The 21,016-nt window shown below is 38.5% G+C and overlaps 1 protein-coding gene across 1 annotated transcript in view; it reads right to left on the reverse strand.

Moving 5' to 3' along the window:
• Positions 1 to 21,016, reverse strand: part of CFAP44 (cilia and flagella associated protein 44) — a 153,147-nt gene that overhangs the window by 126,272 nt on the left and 5,859 nt on the right. The window contains exons 3-6 of the mRNA XM_023213354.1: positions 15,539 to 15,643; positions 7,627 to 7,779; positions 6,561 to 6,714; positions 447 to 609 (exon numbers count right to left, since the gene is read on the reverse strand). Coding sequence (XP_023069122.1) covers positions 447 to 609; positions 6,561 to 6,714; positions 7,627 to 7,779; positions 15,539 to 15,643 — 575 coding nt within the window. The remainder of the gene's footprint in view (positions 1 to 446; positions 610 to 6,560; positions 6,715 to 7,626; positions 7,780 to 15,538; positions 15,644 to 21,016) is intronic.

The following is a 21,016-nucleotide window of genomic DNA, read 5'->3' on the forward strand; positions in this document are numbered from 1 at the left end:
TATATCCTGTTTTCATAGTCAATCTATGTCTACGTCCTGTCTATATGTCTCACATTTTCCTCACCTTCTCCATTCCCATGGCCATGTGCCTGCTTCAGTCTTCAGATTAAGATTCTTTAAAATCTCCTCACTCACCTCCACTTCTAATCTAAATATGAAAAACTTGCACGACTATGGGGAAGTCACCTAACCTCTATAAGCCCATTTCCTTATCTGCAAAAAGAAATAATAATATTATAATAGTGCACAGAGGTAATGATAGTGAATGAGTGTCTGTAATAACTGAATTGAAAATGCCTCGGAATAAAGACAGCTCTGCATCTCATGTGATCCCAAAATACTGTGTGTGCATGGTGATGGCATCTAACAACCATGTTGGCTGGTCCACAGAAAAAGCAAAAAGATAGGGTTTTTTGGTTTTTTTTCCTAATTTATCGAAGGCATACCCCAATGACGCCAATTCCTTCACCACTGCTACTTCGCAGGTAGATCTGTTCCTTGGTTTTCAAATTCAGAAAGATCAGTTGGTTCCCAGCTATGTATACTGCGATACTGTTGTCCAGAAGTTGTAGGTTGGCTCGCTTTCTACAGTCATAACCAAAAGAATGTCTGAGGAAAAGTTACTAAGGAAAAGAAGTGAAAAACAATACCATCCTAGGGATTGGAAAAGTGATGAAATAAATATATTTTTAAATCTATACTCTTAGATGAAGATATGAGGTTGAAGTAGTTGAATTTTACCCTGAAACTCATGATTTTTCTATGTATTACTAACATTTTTTTTTTTTAATTAGGTGAGAAACAAAAAGGCCTGGGCAGGAAAAAAATAAACAAATAAATAAATAAATCAGGTGACTACCCCATACTCTGATTTAGTTACTATTTTAATTTTCCTGGAGAAATCCTGACAGTGAATTAATTGTTTTTGCAAAAATAAATAAAGTTAAACCTATTTGGGTACCACAGACAGCAAAATTGTCACCTACATAATTATATTTTCCTCTCTCCCACTAAAACTAAATCATACTGTATAACATGGGAGAAAGTCTATATCTTGATCACCTTTGTATTCACAATGCCTGTTAAGTCTGTTGACTAACCATAGTAAAAATATTATACAGGCTTTTACCTTGATGTTGAAAGACAAGATGCTTAAAATTCTAACATGTTTGTAAAATTTTAACACACCATTTGATAACATGATTATAATAAATTCACATAAATATAACTAAAATTTAATTCAAATCAACAAATTATGAAAATTGATTAATATATAGCAAATAAATATATATGTAATTAATAGACTAATATTTCTTTTCTGAGCTTATTAGTATATGTATTGGTGTGTAGGTAAGTAGTGTGTGTGTATGTGTGTGTGTGTGTGTGTGTGTGTGTATGCTATAGAGTAAAATTGTACTAATTCAAAATAGAGTGGGACCTAACTCAACTAAAGAGTTTCTGCACTGCAAAATAAACCATCAACAGACTAAACAGACAACCTACAGAATGGGAGAAAATATTCCCAAACTATGCATCTGACAAAGGGCTAATACTCAAAATCTATAAGGAACTTAAAGTAATCAACAAGAAAAAATAACCCCACTAAAAAGCAGGCAGAGGACTTCAATAGACACTTTTCAAAAGAAGACATGCAAGTGGCCAACAAACATGAAAAACGCTCAACATCACTAATCATCAGTGAGACGCAAATCAAAACCACAATGAGATACCATCTCACACCAGTCAGAATGGCTATCATTAAAAAGTCAAAAAATAAGAGATGTCGGTGAGGCTGCAGACAAAAGCAAATGCTTATATACTATTAGTGAGAATGTAAATCAGTTCAGCCACTGTGGAAAGCAGTCTGGAGATTTTTTAAAGAACTAAAAATAGAACTACTATTCAACCTAGTAATCCCATTTCTGGGGATATACCCAGAGGAAAATCATTGTACCAAAAAGATACATGTACTCATATGTTTATCACAGCACTATTTATAACAGCAAAGACATGGAATCAACCCATCAGTGGTACACTGGATAAAGAAAATGTGGCATATACACCATGAAATACTATACAGCCATGAAAAGAATGAAGTCACGTCCTTTGCATCAGCATGGATGCAGCTGGAGGGCATTATCCTAAGCAAATTCACGCAGAAACAGAAAACCAAATATTGCATGTTCTCACTTACAAGTGGGAGCTAAATCTTGGGTACACACAGACATAAAGACAGGAACAACAGACACTAGGAATTCCAAAGGGAGGGAGGGAGGGAGGGAAGGCGCAAGGCTGAAAAACTTCCTATTGGGTACTATGCTTACTACGTGGGTGATGAGATCAACAGAAGCCCTAACCTCAATATCACACAATATATCCTTGAAACAAACCTGCATGTGTACCCTCTAAATCTAAAATAAATATTTTTTTTAAAAAAGAGGTATATAATCTAAGTTATATAAAACATCTTTTAAATGTATATTATTATGTTTAAGTCAAAATTAATATGCCCAAAATGTAAATGTAATAACCAAGTTAAATGAGATCAATCTATGAAAAACACTAGAGTTGACAAAAGAAGCATGTCCTATAGTGTAGCTTAAGCAGATAGATTCTTTGTTCACAAGAATTTGTTGCTGAACATCAGAGTTGAAGGATCACTGGAGGAATTTGTATTTCTTGAGCCCTTGTTTAAAAAGAAATTCTGATTTTAGAGGATTCCACTTATTCATAAGTAAATAACAATTTTCAGAGAAAGAAATTATGTTAAAGTTTTAAGAAGAAAATGTAGAATGTAAAAAGAGATTTACATCAATGCAATTTAAATTGTGAAATATAAACAAATTATAACCAACCACAAGCAGCCTATCTCATTACCAAATGGTTAAATTGAAAGAGAGAGATAAAGCATTTCAGGGTACTGGATCTGTTCAAGAAAAAGAAATTTTATAAATTTAATAAAGACATAAATGTCTAAAATTAAGTCTTGTATAGAAATGTGAATGAATATGTGATCCAAATATGTAAATGAAGCTATTCAAGCCTCATGGAGGGAAGTTTTGCCCACCATCTTTTTAACTTCCTTCAAACCACTGCTCTCACCTCCCCTTCTTCCCTTCCTTTCTCTCTTCCCTGGTGGCAATATAAAACCTCAGAAGGCTAAAAGCATGTTAGTAGCTATGAGAATAGAAATTGGTTACCATCTCTTCACTCTCTTAGATGAAAATTAGGAATTGGAGAAATTATCATTTATCTAATATTATTATATTTAATTTTAGCAGGAAAACTCCCTTTTACATGCTGCTGCCCTGATAAAAGGCTCTTTCAAACCCAGAATGGGTCAGATTGTAACTTCTAAAATTCTCCCCCTCTAAATTACAACTTACTGAGGGCAACGACTGCTTCTCTCCATCTCTATTTCCCAGAATGCCTAGCACACTGTCTTCAGTCTATTAGCAATTCAAGAAATGTTTGTTGAATTATTCAATTCATTAATTTGTGCATAACTAGAATCTGATCCTTTCCTTTTTTTTTCTTTTCTTTTCTTTTTTTTTTTTTTTTTTTGAGGTAGGGTCTCACTTTGTCACCCAGGCTGGAGTGTAGTGGCATGAACATGGCTCCCTGCAGCCTCAACTTCCCAGGCTCAAGAGATTCTCCCACCTCAGCCCCCCAAGTAGCTGGGACTACAGGTGTGCACCACCACACCTGGTTAATTTTTGTATTTTTTGTAGAGACAGGGTTTTGCCATGTTGCTCAGGCTGGTGTCGAACTCCTGAGCTCAAGTGATCTGGCTGCCTCCGGAGCTCAAGTGATCTGCCTGCCAAGCCTCCCAGGGTGCTAGGATTACAGGTCTGAGCTGCTGCGCCTGGCCTGATCCTTTCCTTTTAATCCCAGAGGACAGTGACAGACCCTTAGTGGAGTTCTGAAAATCTTAAAATGTGTTTTGATGTACCTTCAGCTCCCTTTGTTTTATCTCACCTTCTCTTCTGACTTGCCTCTTCTTAAATTCCTGTCAAAGACTCAGAGCTTTCAACGTTTGCTCATGGCCATCTAGGAATTTCACTTTAAAATTGTTTAAACACTGTTAAGTTCTGTATAATCTCTTTTAAAATTATACCATGGTTTAAGTGATACTTTATAAATGGCACATTTCTTGCTATTAAAAGAAAACTTTAGCCAAATTAAATTTAACAGAGTTTAATTGAGCAAAGAACAATTCAAGAATTGGGCAGCCTTCTGAGCCAGAGTAGGCCCAGAGATTCCAGTACAGCCACGTGCAGGAAGATTTATGGACTGAAAAAAGAAAGTGATGTACAGAAAACAAAAGTGAGGTACAGAAATAGCCGAATTGGTTACAGCTTGGCATCTGCCTTATTTTAACACAATTTGAACAGCTGGCCACCTTTGACCAAAACTCGGTAACTGGCTCAAGAGTAGGCTAGAGTCTAACTCCCTTTAGGTTATAGTTCACCAGGTACAAAGAAACCTGTAGGCTGAACTTAAAGTATATAAGGAGGTAGCTTTAGGCTAAACGTGATTTAACATTGCTAAAATTTAGAAGACATAAATTTAAAAACTGAAGTAGAGGGCCGGGTGCGGTGGCTCACGCCTGTAATCCCAGCACTTTGGGAGGCCAAGGCGGGCAGATCACAAGGTCAGGAGTTCGAGACCAGCCTGGCCAATATGGTGAAACCCAATCTCTACTAAAAATACAAAAATTAGCTATGTGCGGTGGTGCACGCCCGTAGTCCCAGCAACTCAGAAGGCTGAGGCAGGAGAATTGCATGAACCCAGGAGGCGGAGGTTGCAGTGAGCAGAGATTGTGCCATTGCACTCCAGCCTGGGCGACAGAGCGAGACTCCATCTCAAAAAAACAAAACAAAACAAAACAGACAAAAACTAAAGTAGAATCAATATAATATATTAATAATCTTTAAAGGGTTAATTAAAAGAGTACTTAGGGAATACATGATGGCTGACTTGTTCTTCCTAGAATTCCTCACAAGATATAGAGATTATATATGTTTATCTCCAGAGAGGAGAACTAAATCTAATAGGGGCCATCCCAGCAAGGCAGAATCTTATTCAAGGCCCAAAAAGCTCTCTAGTGAGCCATCTAAAAGTGGGGTAAGCTACTTTGTGATTTTCCTGGTGTTGAAAATGTTTAAGAAAAGGCTATAGTTTATACAGCCACCCATCCAGCATGAATAGAGAGAATTCATATACTGGAATAAAAGTTGAGGTTCTTCTGACTCTGCTGTTTAGAATCTAAGCATGTTTGTCTAATACAGACCCTCCCATCCTGGAGCAGTGAGAAGGCAGTGCACTGCCAAACCATCTCGGAGTTTTTTCAGAGTACATATGCCCAAGCCCCTCTCCACATAGAACTAGCACAGTAGGTCCAGGAAGGCGTCAGAGCATTGGGTACTTTAGGAAAACCTTCCAGGGGACTCTAATATACCACCCCACCCCATTCAGGGAAAGAAGAAAGCAAACAGCATAACTTTTGACAGAAAACTTGTCCAAAGATAAGGAAAAAAAAAAAAAAAAAAAAAGCCATGAAGAGAGAAAATTCCAGGTTACAAGATGATTCAGCGTGAATTAGTTCAGTTACACCTGGGATTTAACAACATGTTCTATGTTTATGTTTTATTTAACAAGCAAAACTGAGTCACTGAGTACACCATGCTGGCTCTGTAAATATTCCTTATGTAAGAGGCCAGTTGGTGGTTTAGGCCATGTGGTGATAACTACTAACTATCCAAAAGGCAAGCATAGTAAATTGCCAGCTAAGGACCTCAATGAAAACTGTCTTCTAACTACCTGCATTGCAAACCTAACATCATAATGTGATGACAAACACTAAATTCCCTTGTCAATCATCCCCGCTTCTACATATCTTCAAAGACTCTTATTCTCCAGACCAATTAAAACTTGCTATTTTGTGCCCTATTTCCTAAGAATTGTCTTCTCTGATAGCTAATCTAATATATAATGTGAAAGTACTAATACCTTACAACGGACGGACGCATAAGTGTTTCAAAAAGGGAAATTCATTAATTAACTTGACAGGCATTGGCAAAAGTAAATGGGAATAAGAAGCCTTCTGGTTTCCTTCACTCACGTCTCATGAACTGCAGCCTTTCCACTCGTGCAAAGGACAGCCAGAAAAACATCATTTCTCTTTACGGTTATTTGGCATCAAACAAAAGCTTAGTTTAAATTAAGATCATACATTTCTATCAAATCTCTAAGAACTCAAGTTTCTTAGAATTACCTAAGATGGGTTGGCACACCTTTTTTGTAAAGGGCAAGTAGTAAATAGTTTCGGCCTTGTAAGCCAGATGGTCTCTGTCACAACTACTTATCTCTGTCCTTGTTGTGTGATGGCAGCCATAATAAACAAAATGCAAGCAAATGGATGTGGCTGTGTTGCAATAAAACTTGATTTACTAAAACAGGTGGGAGGGTACATTTGGGCTCCCTGGGCTATAGTTTGCTGACGTCTGACCTAAGAAATGAAAATCCCAAAATTATACATATTTAGCCAGGGTGGATACATGAGTGTGAGAAGATCCAGTGGTATGTCTGAATCCAGAGTCACAAAAGGCATCGAAGCAAGCTCCATATAATCATAGAAGAAGCTCTCTGATATTTTCTTCTTAACTTCCTCCTCTGCCTCTTCCACAGCTGGGGCAGGGGTTTGCTGAGATACTAAAAAAATAAAATAATTTAAGAAGAATGATATGGTTTGGCTGTGTCCCCACCCAAATCTCATCTTGAATTGTAGTTCCCATAATCTCCACATGTCGTAGGAGAGACCTGGTAGGAGGTAATTGAATCACAGGGGCTGTTACTTCCATGCTGTTCTCATGATGGTGAATGAGTTCTTACAAGATCTGATGGTTTTATAAGGGACATTTCCCTCCTTCGCTCTGCACTTCTCCTTGCTGCCATCATGTGAAAGACATGTTTGCTGCCCTTTCTGCCATAATTGTAAGTTTCCTGAGGCCTCCCCAGCCATGCAGAACTGTGAGTCAAGTAAACCTCTTTCCTTTATAAATTACCCAGTCTCAGGTATGTCTTTATGAGCAGCATGAGAACGGACTAATACAAAGAGTGTCTGGTGAATCCAAAATTGTATTTCGCAGAGACAGGAGGAATGTACACAGCCTGCAATACTCTAGCAGTACCTACTACTACTGGCCTGAAGATAGGACACAGTCATCAGTGAGCATGGAAGGAAGAGCCATCATGCCCACGTGCATCAGGAGTAAATGCTGAGTTCTGGTCTGTCATGGTGCAAGAGTCTCTAAGGGGAACTCTCAATTACTTCCAAGGGAGAGTTGAACTCCCACTAATCTGTAGTGGAGCAGTTTTTACACCTTCTTAAAACCCAGAAGAGTGAGTATCAGAGTACTGTATGTGATCCTCAGCAATAAAAACCACAAGTCTAGGGCTGCTAAAGTACCCTACCAAAATATGTACAGTACTTGCCCTTTTATCATTCCCACACATATACACATCCTGCAGATTTTTCTTTCTATGGATTTACAACTGTTCCATTAGTCTGTGCTTTGTCTTTAAAATAGTGACAATTACTGACAGAAAACTAATAATACCTACCTGTAGTGCTTTGCAAATCATCATACTGAAATGAACTCAAACTTCCTTCCAAACGTTCCTCATCTGAGTCTTCTTCTAAATATGATTCTTCCCCTTCAGTAAATGTTTCATCTGTGGCATCTTCTAAAAATGTGTTATCTTCTTGAACAGGAGCTATTAAAATTTGTTTTAATAACTTCTAAATTTTGATTAAACATTTTCTTATATCTAAAGTAGCTAAAACTTCCAATTTGCTTGTGCTATAGATGTAATAAATTCTAATACATACTCAAAAATTTCTAGAAGAATCATTTTATTTGGTCAGTCTTGTAACTTTACAAAATAAAAAAGGCTTTTCTGTTTTTTAATCTCCATTTTCACTTCATTTCCAGTCTATTTCCTATCACTAAATACTTACAATAAAAAGATAAAGAAAAAAAGAGGTTAGTATGCTGCTATCATAATTTCAACTAAATTCAATTTTACCAACTTTTATAGGGAACCTGTTACGTTAAAGACAAATAAGGCTTATTGTCTTTCTCTGAGTATGATGATTTCTCTTGGAAGTGGTATCACAGGAATAAGTTGGAATATTGGCTTTAGGACAAGCTGGAAATGAGAACTGGGATAGGAGGAGAATGGCCCCAGGTATAAGCCAACATTCAGATCAAGTCCAAACATGGGGATGGTTAAAATATACAATGCCAAGTAGGATGGGTATACTTTCATATAGGGCTAGGTGAATTTTCAGAAGAATAAGGAAGAAAAGGCAAATGTACTACTAGGTACCAGAGCTATGTAGTAGATCTGAGATGAGGCTAAAGATTAGGAACAAAGCCCGACACTAATATGAATAAGATCAAAAAGCTGAGCAAACACAATTAGTTGCAGAACAGGACAGAGTTCCTTAGGATTCATGTATTTGGATGACAAGAAAGTAATACTGGGTGCCTAAATCAGCCAAACAGATTCCCCAAGTGGGTGCCCTGGAGAACTATTCTCTAATAATACCTTAGCTCTTTCTTGTGACTGTAGCAACCAAAGACTATTTCCTCATTTCAAGATTACGGCACTACAAGCGTAACACTCCTAACTGCTGGGTTCCCCGGGAAAGGAGTTAGAACTGGTAGATAAGGTGATCACTGATTAACGAATTGAGAGTAAATACAGATGAAGGAGAAGAGGTAACAAAAACTAATGGGTATTCTGAGACTGGAGAAGGATTGTGCCACTGAGGGAAAACCAGAGTTTGGGGGAAAAAAACTAATTGGGCAGGAAGTAGGCACATTAAACCAAGCTGGTGAATCAGCACATTTAGGCAACTTTGTGAGGGTTGGATAGTTCTATAATTTTTATAATCCTGAAATAGATGGATGGAAGACTTATGGTTTGAAGAATAAATCAGTATTTGCCTTTCTATTCTTGGAAATAATCTAAAATCAACATTGAGAATAAATGCCAAAAACACAAACTCCATTTTTTTTTTGTAGAACTAGAAGCAGTTAAAACCCAAAATCATGAATGGATGGCAGGGCTGCTGGCAAAACGGCTGGCAAAATTAGTGGAGACTGAACAAGGATGGGTGCCGGAGGACGCAAAGGAAAGTGACCAAGGAGAAAGGAATGCCATAACTGTAGATATCAAAAAGAATCTGCTGGGATTTTTGTGGTATGACCCACAATTTTATATGTGAGTTTCTTCATTTTCTGTTTGTTTGTTTCCTCCAGCCAATGTATGTAGCAAGCTTTGGGGCCTCTCCTCTGCAGCTATTGCAGAGATATTGCTTCCCGCAAAGAGTTTGCCTCTGTGATTCCTTATTTACCTCTACCTTTTCCATGAGATTGAGAACACTATAAGAAAGCCTACAAACGCTATGGTTGCACATACAGAAAAATCCGTAAGAGCTACTTTATAAAAAAATTAATAAGAACTAAATTATAATTTATTATAATTTTTAAAAGAGTTCAGCATGGTTATTGCATACAACAACAATATACAAATATTGATAGTAGGCATGTATACTTTGGCTATTATGAAGTAACTAGTACCAAGCTGCTCTCTTACTATGATTGTGGAATTACTTAGTTTTTCCTTGATTCTGTCTATTTTTGCTTTGTGTATTGTGATGTTGTTACTAGGTGAATACATATTTATGATTATTATGTTTTCTTAACTGATTCTTTTATCTTTATGAATAAATTGATCCTTTTATCCTATGTCACTGGTAGTACTCTTTGCCTTGAAGTCTATTTTATCTGGTATTAATATAGTCACTCCACCCAGATTATGCTTACTTTTTGCATGATATATCTGTTTCCATCCATTTACTTGCAACCTATTTGTATCATTATACCTAACATGTGTCTTCTATGAGCATCATATAGTTGGTTCTTGTTTTTATTAGCCATGCTGATAATCTCTGCCTTTTTATATTAATGTTCAGCTAACTAATAATGTAGTTATTGATATGGTTAGATTTTAATAACATATGCTTGTGAAATTAACAAATAATATTTGATAATTTATTTTCTGTTTTTCTCCTCCTGTCATTTTTCCCTCTTTTTCTCTTTCCATGTTTTCTTTTAGATCATTTACTCTTTAGAATTCTATTTAAATTTCTGTTGGCTTTTTAGCAGTTCTGTGTTTTATTAGTGGTTGCTTCAGAGATTATACACAACCACTTTTCACAGTCTACTTAGAGTTACTATTTATTTTAGTAATATGCATCTTTCAGCAATTGATAGAACTAATCAAAAACTTAGTAAAGACATAGATGATCTGAACATCACTATCAACCATCCTGACCTGACATTTATAAAACACTTACACCTACCAATACAGGATGCACATTCAAGTACACATGGGTCATTTACCAAGACAGATCACTTGCTGAGACACAAGACCAGTTTTAATACATTTAAATGGATTGCGATTATATAGAATAGACATGTTCTCTGAAAACAACAGATGTAAGTTAGAAACCAATAATGATAAGATACCTTGAAAAAAAGTTCCAAATATGGAACTTTCATGGGTCAATAATTCATGGGTCAAGGGGAAATCAACAAAGAAATCAGAAAATTTTTCAAATTAAATTATTATTAAAATACAATATATTAAAATTGAGATATAGCTAAAGCAGTCCTTGGAGGGAAATTTATAGCTTTCAATACATATGTAAGAAAAGAACAAAAGTCAAAAAAAAAAAAAAATCAATGACCTAAATTTCCACCTCAAGAAGTTAGAAAAATAAATGAAAAAAAAAAAACCCAAGGTAAATGAGCAAAGCCAAAATCTTAAGTCTTTGAAAAGATCAACAATATTGATAAGTTCCTAGCTAGCCCAATGAAGAAATAAAAGAGAAACAACATAAATCTCCAACATCAAGAATGAAAACAGATCCTACAAAGTTATGTCAACAAATTTGACAATTTAGAAGTGAGCAAATTCCATGAAAGATACAAACTTGTAAAACTTAGTAAAGAAGAAATAGAGAGCCCTCTGTTTAAAAAATTGAATTAATGGTTTAAATTTACCCACTCATCAAGAAAATTCCAGGTCCAGACAGTTTTACTGGTAAATTCTACCAAGCATTTAATGAAGAAATAATACCAATTCTACACAAAATATTTTTGAAAATAGAAAAGAACAAAATACTTCCCAAAACTATTAAATAAGCTCTGCAGTAATTTAATTCTTTGATAAGAATCAGAAGTCAATGCCTTAGTAACTAACAATCCTTCACCATTGTGAGAAATGCTGGATGGTTTATCTGGTACACTCAGCCTAAATTTCTTACTAGAACTCAGAGATAGCAGAAACTTCTTGTTAAGTATGGAAAAAAGTCTATCCAACTTCTCTGCTTGGATGTAATACAAGGACTTTTATTCATTCTCTTGAGAGTCCCAAAGAGCAAAAACTTGCCCTGATGTTTTAGCAAGCCTGAGAGCAAAGCAAAGTTTCCAGGGGTGTGGGCAATGCAGCTATCAGGTATTGAGAGGTGACAATGTGCCAGCAGCCCTCGCTGGCTCCTGGAGCCTCCTCGGCCTCGGAGTCCACTCTGGCCTCGCTTGAGGAGCCCTTCAGCCCACTGCTGCACTGTGGGAGCCCCTCTCTGGGCTGGCCGAGGCAGAAGCCGGCTCCCTCTGCTTGCAGGGAAGTGTGGAGGGGGAGGTGCAGGCAAGAACCCGGGCTGCTTGTGCTGCACTGGTAGGCCAGCACGAGTTCCAGGTGGGCATGGGCTTGGTGGGCCCTGCACTCAGAGAAGCCAGCCAGCGCCCCCAGCCCCAGGCAGTGAGGGGCTTAGCACCTGGGCCAGCAGCTGCAGAGGGTGCGCTGGGTCCCTCAGCACTGCCCGCCCGCACATGCCAGGCTCGCTCAAATTCTAGCTGGGCCTCAGCCACCTCCCGGTGGGGCAGGGCTCAGGACCTGCAGCCCACCATGCCCGAGCCCCTCCCACAGTGGTCTCCCACAGGGCCTGAACCTCCTCTGGGGGCGCTGCCCCCTGCTCTGCGGCACCTGGTCCCATAGACTGCCCAAGGGCTGAGTAGTGCAGGCACCGCGTGGGATTGGCAGGCAGCTCCGCCTCCGCCAGGGGCGGGATCCACAGGGGCGGGATCCACCAGGCAAAGACAGCTGGGCTCCTGAGTCTGGTGGGGACTGGGAGAAATTTTATGTCTACCTAGAGGATAATAAATGCACTAATCAGCACTGAGTCTAGCTAGAAAATTGTAAATGCACCAATCGGCATTCTGTGTCTAGCTAACTGTTTGCAAACGCACCAATCAGTGCTCTGTGTCTCCTAATCTAGTGGCAACTTGGAGAACTTTTGTGTCTAGCTAAAAGATTGTAAATGCACCAATCAGCACACACCAATCAGCACCCCGTCAAAACGGACCAATCAGCTCTCTGTAAAATGGACCAATCAGCAGGATGTGGGTGGGGCCAGATAAGGGAATAAAAGCAGGCTGTCCAGCCAGCAGTGGCAACCCCCTCCAGTCCGCTTCCAAGCTGCGGAAGCTTTGTTCTTTCCTCTTTGCAATAAATCTTGCTGCTGCTCACTCTTTGGGTCTGCGCTACCTTTATGAGCTGTGACAATCATCACAAAGTTCTGCAGCTTCACTCCTGAAGCCAGCAAGACCACAAACCCACCAGGAGGAATGAAGGACTCCAGATGCGCTGCCTTTAAGGGCTGTAACGCTCACCGCAAAGGTCTGCAGCTTCACTCCTGAAGTCAGCAAGACCACGAACCCACCAGAAAGAAGAAACTCTGGACACATCTGAACATCTGAAGGAACAAACTCCGGACACACCATCTTTAAGAACTATAACACTCACCGCGAGGGTCCAAAGCTTCATTCTTCAAGTCAGCCAGACCAAGAACCCACCAATGGTGGACACGGTAGGAGGCTGAACCAGGAGAGAGAGACCTCTTCACGCAGCAACAAGGTACAGGATGTTCAGAATGCCAGAAAACTATTTCACATTATCATTTGGGAGTCTAAGACCTATGATATGTGAACTAATTAATGAGCTGAGCACTGGGCCAGGTCACACTTGAAAAGCTCTGCCCCTAAGAGAGTCTGACATAAGGAAGGGAGGTCCTGAAGGCAGTGCTAGACAAAGGGTCATTATCATTAAATCCATCAAGGGAAAGTTGAGAGTAGCATCCAGGAAAACACTGCCAAAGACTGGAAACCAACAAACAGACAATCCTGTGTCAGAAATGTGGGCAGTACAGAAAAAGGAAAAACAAGGGGGGAACAAACTAAAGTTTCTGAGGTAAGTGATATAATGATACTTTTTGGAAAGAACTCTAGTGGTGGTGTGGAGGGAGATCTGGACAGGAAGACTGAGGTAGAAATCCATGTTGCAAGAGTCCAAACCAGAGGAGATAAATGCCTAAAATAAAATATATTGTGGAGAAACTGGATTTACAAGACATGTCTGCGATAGATTAAAAGAATTTAATGCAGATTTTGCATGTGTATTGATTTTCCCAGGACCTGATCTTATCTAGGTGAATAGTCAAAATTAAATTTCTAAAATCATATTTAGAATTAGAACCTTAAAAAGTCAAGATTGCACTGAGATACCTAACATTGTGATAGTCAGAAAGAGCCAGCCATCTTTCAAAAAATACTACTTATAAAATTTCTCCTTTTTTCTTCCATTGCAGTCTATGAAGTCCTTCCACATGTTATCCAATTTAATTCCCAAGTGACACATAATTGTTTTAATGGGTGAGAAAACTGAGGCTCAAAAAGATATGGTAATTTTTCCAAGGTCAAGCATCTCTAAATGGTAGATACAGGACTCAAAAGCAAAGTCCAGGTCTCTTTCCACTACATTGTATCAGAAAAGTCCATATAAGACTTAGTAGCTCTCACAGGAGAACTCTAGGCGAGACGTGTGTATAGGTTATTATCAACCTGTGTGCCAGGAGCTGTGATAAACAGGTAAAACACAGACTGCTTTTAAGGAACTTTGAGCTTTTGTAAGGGAGTTGAACAAGTAAACCATTTCTGTTCTATAAACCCAGATATGCACTATTTATATTTTGCCCATTTTTTTGACTTTTAGAAAATTATTTTTATTTTTGTTGAAGTACATGCCCATAACTTAAAAAGTCAAGTAATGCTAAAAGACTTGTCTTTTAAAATACTCAACTTTTCGCTGCTTAACAGCCTTCTCTCTCTCTCCAGAACAATCGCTTTTAGCTTTTTTTTTTTTTTTTTTTTGAGACAGTCTTGCTGTGTCGCCAGGCTGGAGTGCAGTGGCGCGATCTCGGCTCACTGCAAGCTCCGCCTCCTGGGTTCAGGCCATTCTCCTGTCTCAGCCTCCCGAGTAGCTGGGACTATAGGCGCCCGACACCGCGCCCGGCCCACTTTTAGTTTTTAATCTTTTTTCTTCTGATATTTACCTCCATATATCTAAATAATATGGATATACTGCTCTCTATAGCCACTTTTAGACAGTGTTTATTATGGGATGATGAAGAATGTTAAATCTCTACCACCACTTGCTATCTCTCCGCCCTTGCAATATAATTAAAGTGCAACAAAACATAGTGAAGTCTATGCTTACTGTTTTTAGTATACTGCCTTAATAACACTCATTCCCGAGTTAAGAATGTATTATTTTATTTCCTTCTTGAACAACTCACTTTTCTAAAACAATACCTCACTTTTTTTCACTTTTTAACTTTCTGGAATCTCCTGATAAATCTTCCCACATCTTGCCATAGTTCTATAAATTCCACTCAATTCAATTTTCTACATGCATCTATCAGATAATCTATTATTTAACATTTTTAACTTTCTGGGAGGTGAAAATTCTCCTTTCCTTGCTTCAGTATAATTGTTCTCTGCATGGCTGCCCAGGTGTCATCCTAGGTATTACCTTTGCCTTATTTCTATTTTGAATCTCCTATTTCCTGTACCATAAGTGGTATTTTTTCTTTGCTAACTCCATGATTTTTACGGATCCCACCTTCCTACAGCTTTCTGGGAACAGGGAGTATAAGAGATCTGTTTTGGCCTAGCACGGTAGCTTACGCCTGTAATCCCAACACTTTGGGAGGGGATTACCTGAGGTCAGGAGTTTGAGACCAGCCTGACCAATATGATGAAACCCCATCACTACTAAAAATATAAAAATTAGCGGGGGTGGTGGCGGGCGCCTATAATCCTAGCTACTCAGGAGGCTGAGGCAGGAGAATCACTTGAACCCAGGAGGCGGAGGTTACAGTAAGCCAAGATCGTTCCATTGCACTCCAGCCTGGGCAACAATAATGAAACTCCGTCTCAAAAAAAAAAAAAAAAGAGATCTATTTTATAACATCCTGCTCTTTCTATTCTACTATAAAAATTGATTATTTAAATGTTTACCTAAATTTAATACTTTTAAAAGTATACATACTATCTTTACTTACATCTTGATTCCGATTTAGAAGACCTCAGAGACTTCTTCCCATCACTCTTTGATGTAACTGATTTCTCCCCATCAGTATCCTGATCATCTGGTTCCTTCATTTCCTCTGTAAGTACAAAATTGGGATGAGATATGGATAATGCTGTAAAATAGAAACTAACAGATTTCCCCCTAACAAATTTCATAAGCACCAAACACCATGTGTGTCAATAATCCTTTGTTTGCACAGGATCCAGGATGACCCACCAGCAGGAGTGTGCAACTACCGTCAGAGACCTCTGACCTCTGCAAGACAGCTAATTAGAATCACAGATTCTCCTTCTCTGGGTGAACTGTCATTGTGGTGCACTTTGGTTTTCCAGAGGTCCACAGTGAAACACACTACCAAAGTTCATCTTTTCCCCAAATGCTTCACCACTAAAATTAGCCTGCCATCCTACCTTTGGTCCATTCCTCCCTCTTTCTCTATTTTCAAATTCTCTTGGAGTTACTAATCAACTTCAGTTTTTAAAATATTTTTTGAGCATACCTGCAGTGTATCAAGTCTTATGTTGGGTGCTAAATTACAAAACTGGAGAAGAGAAATATGGGCCCTAACTTTATGGAGCTTGTTTAGAAAGACAGATATTAAACAAGCAATTAAAATAATGAGTGCTACTAAAAGGAAAATAGAAGGTACTGTGGGCATGTATAGCAAGAATCCTAAAACATGATGGGGGGTTAGAGAAGAGGTGTTTGAGACATGGATGACGGTCAGGAGTTGGCCAGGCATAGAATGTGAAAGAGCTGTTAGGCACATCAAAGAGGGCTGCATCTTTAAAGGGCTGCAAGCAGTCTATTGGCCAGAGTGGGAGAGTAAAATGGATACTGAAGAGGAGGTGGGTACCATATCATAAAGTTGTCTCTAAGCTTTGCTAAGAAGTTTATACCTTATTTCCTTGACAACTGAAAATCATTAAAGGGTTTTAAAAAGGGGAGTGACACAACAGGTTTTCTCTGCCCTCTGTCTATATTGCAGCTTTTCTTATATTTGAAAATACCTTACTTACAAGTCTTCACTTCTCTATACTAAACACCCCATGTTTCCTCAACATTCTTCTATGATATGCCTGGCAAGCAGAATGGAACACCAGTTCTATTTGGATCAGATTTATAGTTAGATTAGGGTCTGAATCCCAGTACTGACATATAACTAGCTAACTAAACTTTACATGAATTCTCCAGCTGTAATGGGAATGAAGACAAAACTTTGTACAAGCCTGCTATGAGGGTTATTTAAACTGCCACACTGTTATATCTTCCTGGTCTCTGAAGATAGACTGGTATGCCTAAAGCAGATATGGTACACTACATGATCAAAGGACAAAGGAGAGTGTAGTATGATGACTGTCTCCCTTCAACTGGGCACTAGGGTTCATTCCATGTTTTCCTGCAGTGACATCATAATGATGCCTTCTTTTGATATGGGGGACAACAGTACATTGTCTAAACATTTGTATTATAAACTATCATCAAGGATACAGACCGGGCTCAGTGGCTCATGCCTGTAATCCTGGGAGTTTGACAGGCTGAGGCAGGAGGACTGCTTGAAACCAGGAGTTTGGGACCAACATGAGAAACATAGCAAGACCCTGTCTGTATTAATTTGTTCTCACACTGCTAATAAAGGCATACCTGAGAACGGGTAATTTATACAGGAGGTTTAATTGACTCACAGTTCGGCATGGCTAAGGAGGCCTCAGGACACTTACAATTACAGCAGAAGGGGAAGCAAACACCTGTTTTCTTCACATGGCGGCAGCAAGGAGAAGTACAGAGCAGAGGGGAAGAAAACCCCTTATAAAACCATCAGATTTTGTGAGAACTCACTATCACAGGAACAGGATGAGGTAACTGCCCCCATGATTTAGTTATCTCCCACCGGGTCCCTCCCATGACACATGGGGATTATGGGAACTATAATTATGATGGGATTTGGGTGGGGACACAGCCAAACTGTCTCTTAAAAAAAAATTAAAATGGCCAGGCATAGCGAGGTATGCCTGTAGTCCCAGCTACTCAGGAGGCTGAGGCAGGAGGATCACTTGAGCCCAGGAGTTTGAGGCTGCAGTAAGCTGGGATCGCACCACTATTCTCCAGCCTGAGTGACAGAGCAAGACTCTGCTTCTAAAATAAAAAAATAAAAAATAAATAAAAGATATGGTCTAACATGATACTCATGTTATTAAATTTTGTATTTTGTACTTTGGAGGCATCCTTCTGGGTTACAAAAATAATGTTTTACTTTTTAAAAAGTGTATGTACGTGTGTGTGTGTATTTTCCTTTCCTTTCTTTTCTGGTTGTGAATCTTCCTTCCTCTCTCTCTCCATCCTTTCTTCCTTTTCTCCTTCCCTTCCTTCCTCTTTCCTTTCACCTAACTGTAGAATATATACCTTTTGGGGTTTATGGAGGGGGTAGGGTTAGGAATCAAACCATAAAATCCTTTAAGTAGCAAAATCTTTTAAAATTCACATTCTGTCATTCAGTATATTTTCTATTCCTTCCAGTTTTGGACACACAGGCTTACTTCCTACATTATAGTGAGTAACTGTTTTTTTTTTAAAAAAAAAAAAAAGAATTATGCAGCCAATTCCATTATTACAGAGCTTGGTTATAAATGACGACATACTGTAGGTAAAATTGTTTAGATAGATACAAACACACCTAAATTCTATTTTCTCCCTCGCTTTCATAATTTATGTCAATTTAATTCTTAAAACTATTGAGCATATTATTATGCTAGGCATTGCAGAGGATACAAAGGTGAACAATATACAGTCCCTGACCTCAACGTATAATTCAAGATGAAGAAATTAACAATTCTCTTTCAAAATAGTTTCAGAATAAACTTATATTCTAAATCACCAATTCAGATCCATTAGAGGTTGACCAAAACAAGGATGGTTTGATAGTCGTGACTGAAGTGACTGATCACTAATGATTTATTTGATAAAAATCAACATTTAAAATATTGGAAAGAAACTAAAGTACTCCCTAAGTTCCCATGACGCAGGTCCCAAATAAGTGAAGGCAAGGCAGTTCCCTGGGTTTTCCAACAAAATTGAACTGATATTCTATTGCTGCTAATCAATTGATAACTAAATGAAAAATTTTGGTCTGTGAGTTTCAATAGCACTTTATTCTGTAAGTAGGTACTGTTTTAGTTTTCCCTTGCTGCCATATAAATCATCAGACATTTAGCAGCTTAAATAACATCCACTTATTATTTCACCGCTTTGTGGGTCAAAAGTCCAGGCCAAGTGTGACTCAGCTAGCTCTCTGCTTAGAGTTTCAAGAGGTTGTTAAGGTGTTGGCAGTGCTGCCTTCACTTTCAGAGGTTCTGAGGAAGAATCTACTTCCGGGCTCATTCAAGCTGCTGGCAGAATTCAGCCCCATGTGGCTGTGGAACAGTGATCCCTGCTTTCCTGCTGGCTGTTGCCCAAGGGTCCTTCTAAGTTCCAGAGGCCACTTGTATTCCTTGACTTATGGTACCCTTTAAAGCCAGGAATAATGGGTCGAGTTCCTCCTAGTGATTTGAATCTCATGATTTTCTTTCCTGCTATCATAAGCCTCATGACTTAGTGAGATAACGTTCTACTTTTCAGTCTTCTTTTTTCTGAATACATTTATTTTTAACATACTATAACTGAATGTTAACTGGATATAGATTCTAATAAAAAGAGCCCATAATTTATTCATAACATAATCATAAGGTGCGTAAAAAACAATTATGGTAACTAAAGCACTCTGAAAACAAAAGAGTTGGACTACAACAAAAGGTAAGTTGGTGTCAAGACAAAAGCACCACACTTTATTCTGTGCTATCTTACACAATATATTCCTCAAATGGCTAATATTACCATGTAATAAACTTTCACATCACAAACGCAGTTCATGTCAGGTTGTGTACAATGTGGAAGAAAATACTGGAACCCAAGGAATTTGCCCAGTGTTCTGATGTAGCAATACCGGACAATAAATACTAGAATCTATTCCTAGCTTTCCTGGGTCATAAAAGGTAATTGAAGAACCTGTAAAAAGCAGTGGAGCAGGTCAGGTGGGAGAGACTCCTGTTCTCCTGGAGATTATTAGTATAACTGGTAAGGTAGAATAAGGTATTTTTGTTTTGGGGAGGTTTTTTGTTTGTTTTGTTTTAATAACAAAGGGATTGGGAAGCTACATTGTAACCTGTGGAGACTTTGGAGCCAGAGAGACTTGGGTTCACATCCCTGCTTGCCCAAGAAACAAGTTCCTTAACCTCTTGATCCTTTAATATGTAAAATGGGGGTGATAGGGTTATTTGGTAGAGTTAAACAAGATTTTTCATACACAGAGTTCTCAACTTTGACTGCACTTTAGAATCACTTGGAAAACTTAAAAACGTACTATTAACAGGGTCTCACTCTCCAGATAGTTCTTTCACACAATCAGGCATAAGAACTGGTTAGGAATCATGAGTTTATATAAACACCTACTAGGCACTCAGAAATGGCAGTTGTTTTTACTATACTCCTAGATATTCTCTTTGACACAGGTAGGGTTCAATAAATAAAATCATGGAATCTTCAGAGTTGAAAGAGGACTTTAGTTTAACTTGCTACCCCATGCAGGTCACACATCCTCAACATCCACCCCAGCACTGTCAGAAAAGCAGTCTAGTGTGTTGGCCAGGGCTGAGAATACTGGCTACAGAGTCATTCTGACTAGGTTTAAATCTTGGCTCGTCCTCTTCCTGGTTGTGAGGTGTTAAACAAGTATTTAATTGCTATGTGCCTCAGTATTTCCATCTTTAAAATGCAGCACCTACTGGATAAGGTTGTTTTGAGTCAACACAGGAAAGCTCTAACAATGATACATGGCAGTCAATATGTAAAATGGTTGCAGGAATGAATTTATTAATATATTTCTGAATAAATGAAAGAACAAGACAGTCAGCTTCAATTTAAATATTTCAGGTAAGAGGGTGAGAACATTCTGTTAACGCTCAGCTCTAGTTCTTGGCACATTTTATATTAAGCTGAAATCTGCCTCCCTGCAACTTGGATCCATTTGACCCTTGTTTTTTCTTCTGAGAACACACAGAACAAGTTTTTCTGTGTACTTCAACCATTCAAATAATTGTAGTTGGCTCTCATTTCTCTCCAGATCTTCTCTTTTCCCAGAGAAAGTATCCCAATTATTTCAATTATTTCTCAATGACATGTTTCCAACTTTTCTTTACTACCCTGATAGCTCAAGAAGTTAATTCCCAATGCATCATATGTCCCTCCTAATTTTATATGTTCTTCATAGGATCTGAACACTCTCCACAAGAGAGGAACTACCAATTCACCTATTGGGGACATTCATTGTATTCCTTTAAGGCAGTCTAAGTTTGGATTCTAGACCATGTTCTACCTTCTATCAGTAAACTAGCTCGGTTTGTGAGTCTATTTGCAG

The sequence above is a fragment of the Piliocolobus tephrosceles genome, chromosome 2 (assembly GCF_002776525.5).
Source record: "Piliocolobus tephrosceles isolate RC106 chromosome 2, ASM277652v3, whole genome shotgun sequence".
NCBI lineage: Eukaryota > Metazoa > Chordata > Mammalia > Primates > Cercopithecidae > Piliocolobus > Piliocolobus tephrosceles.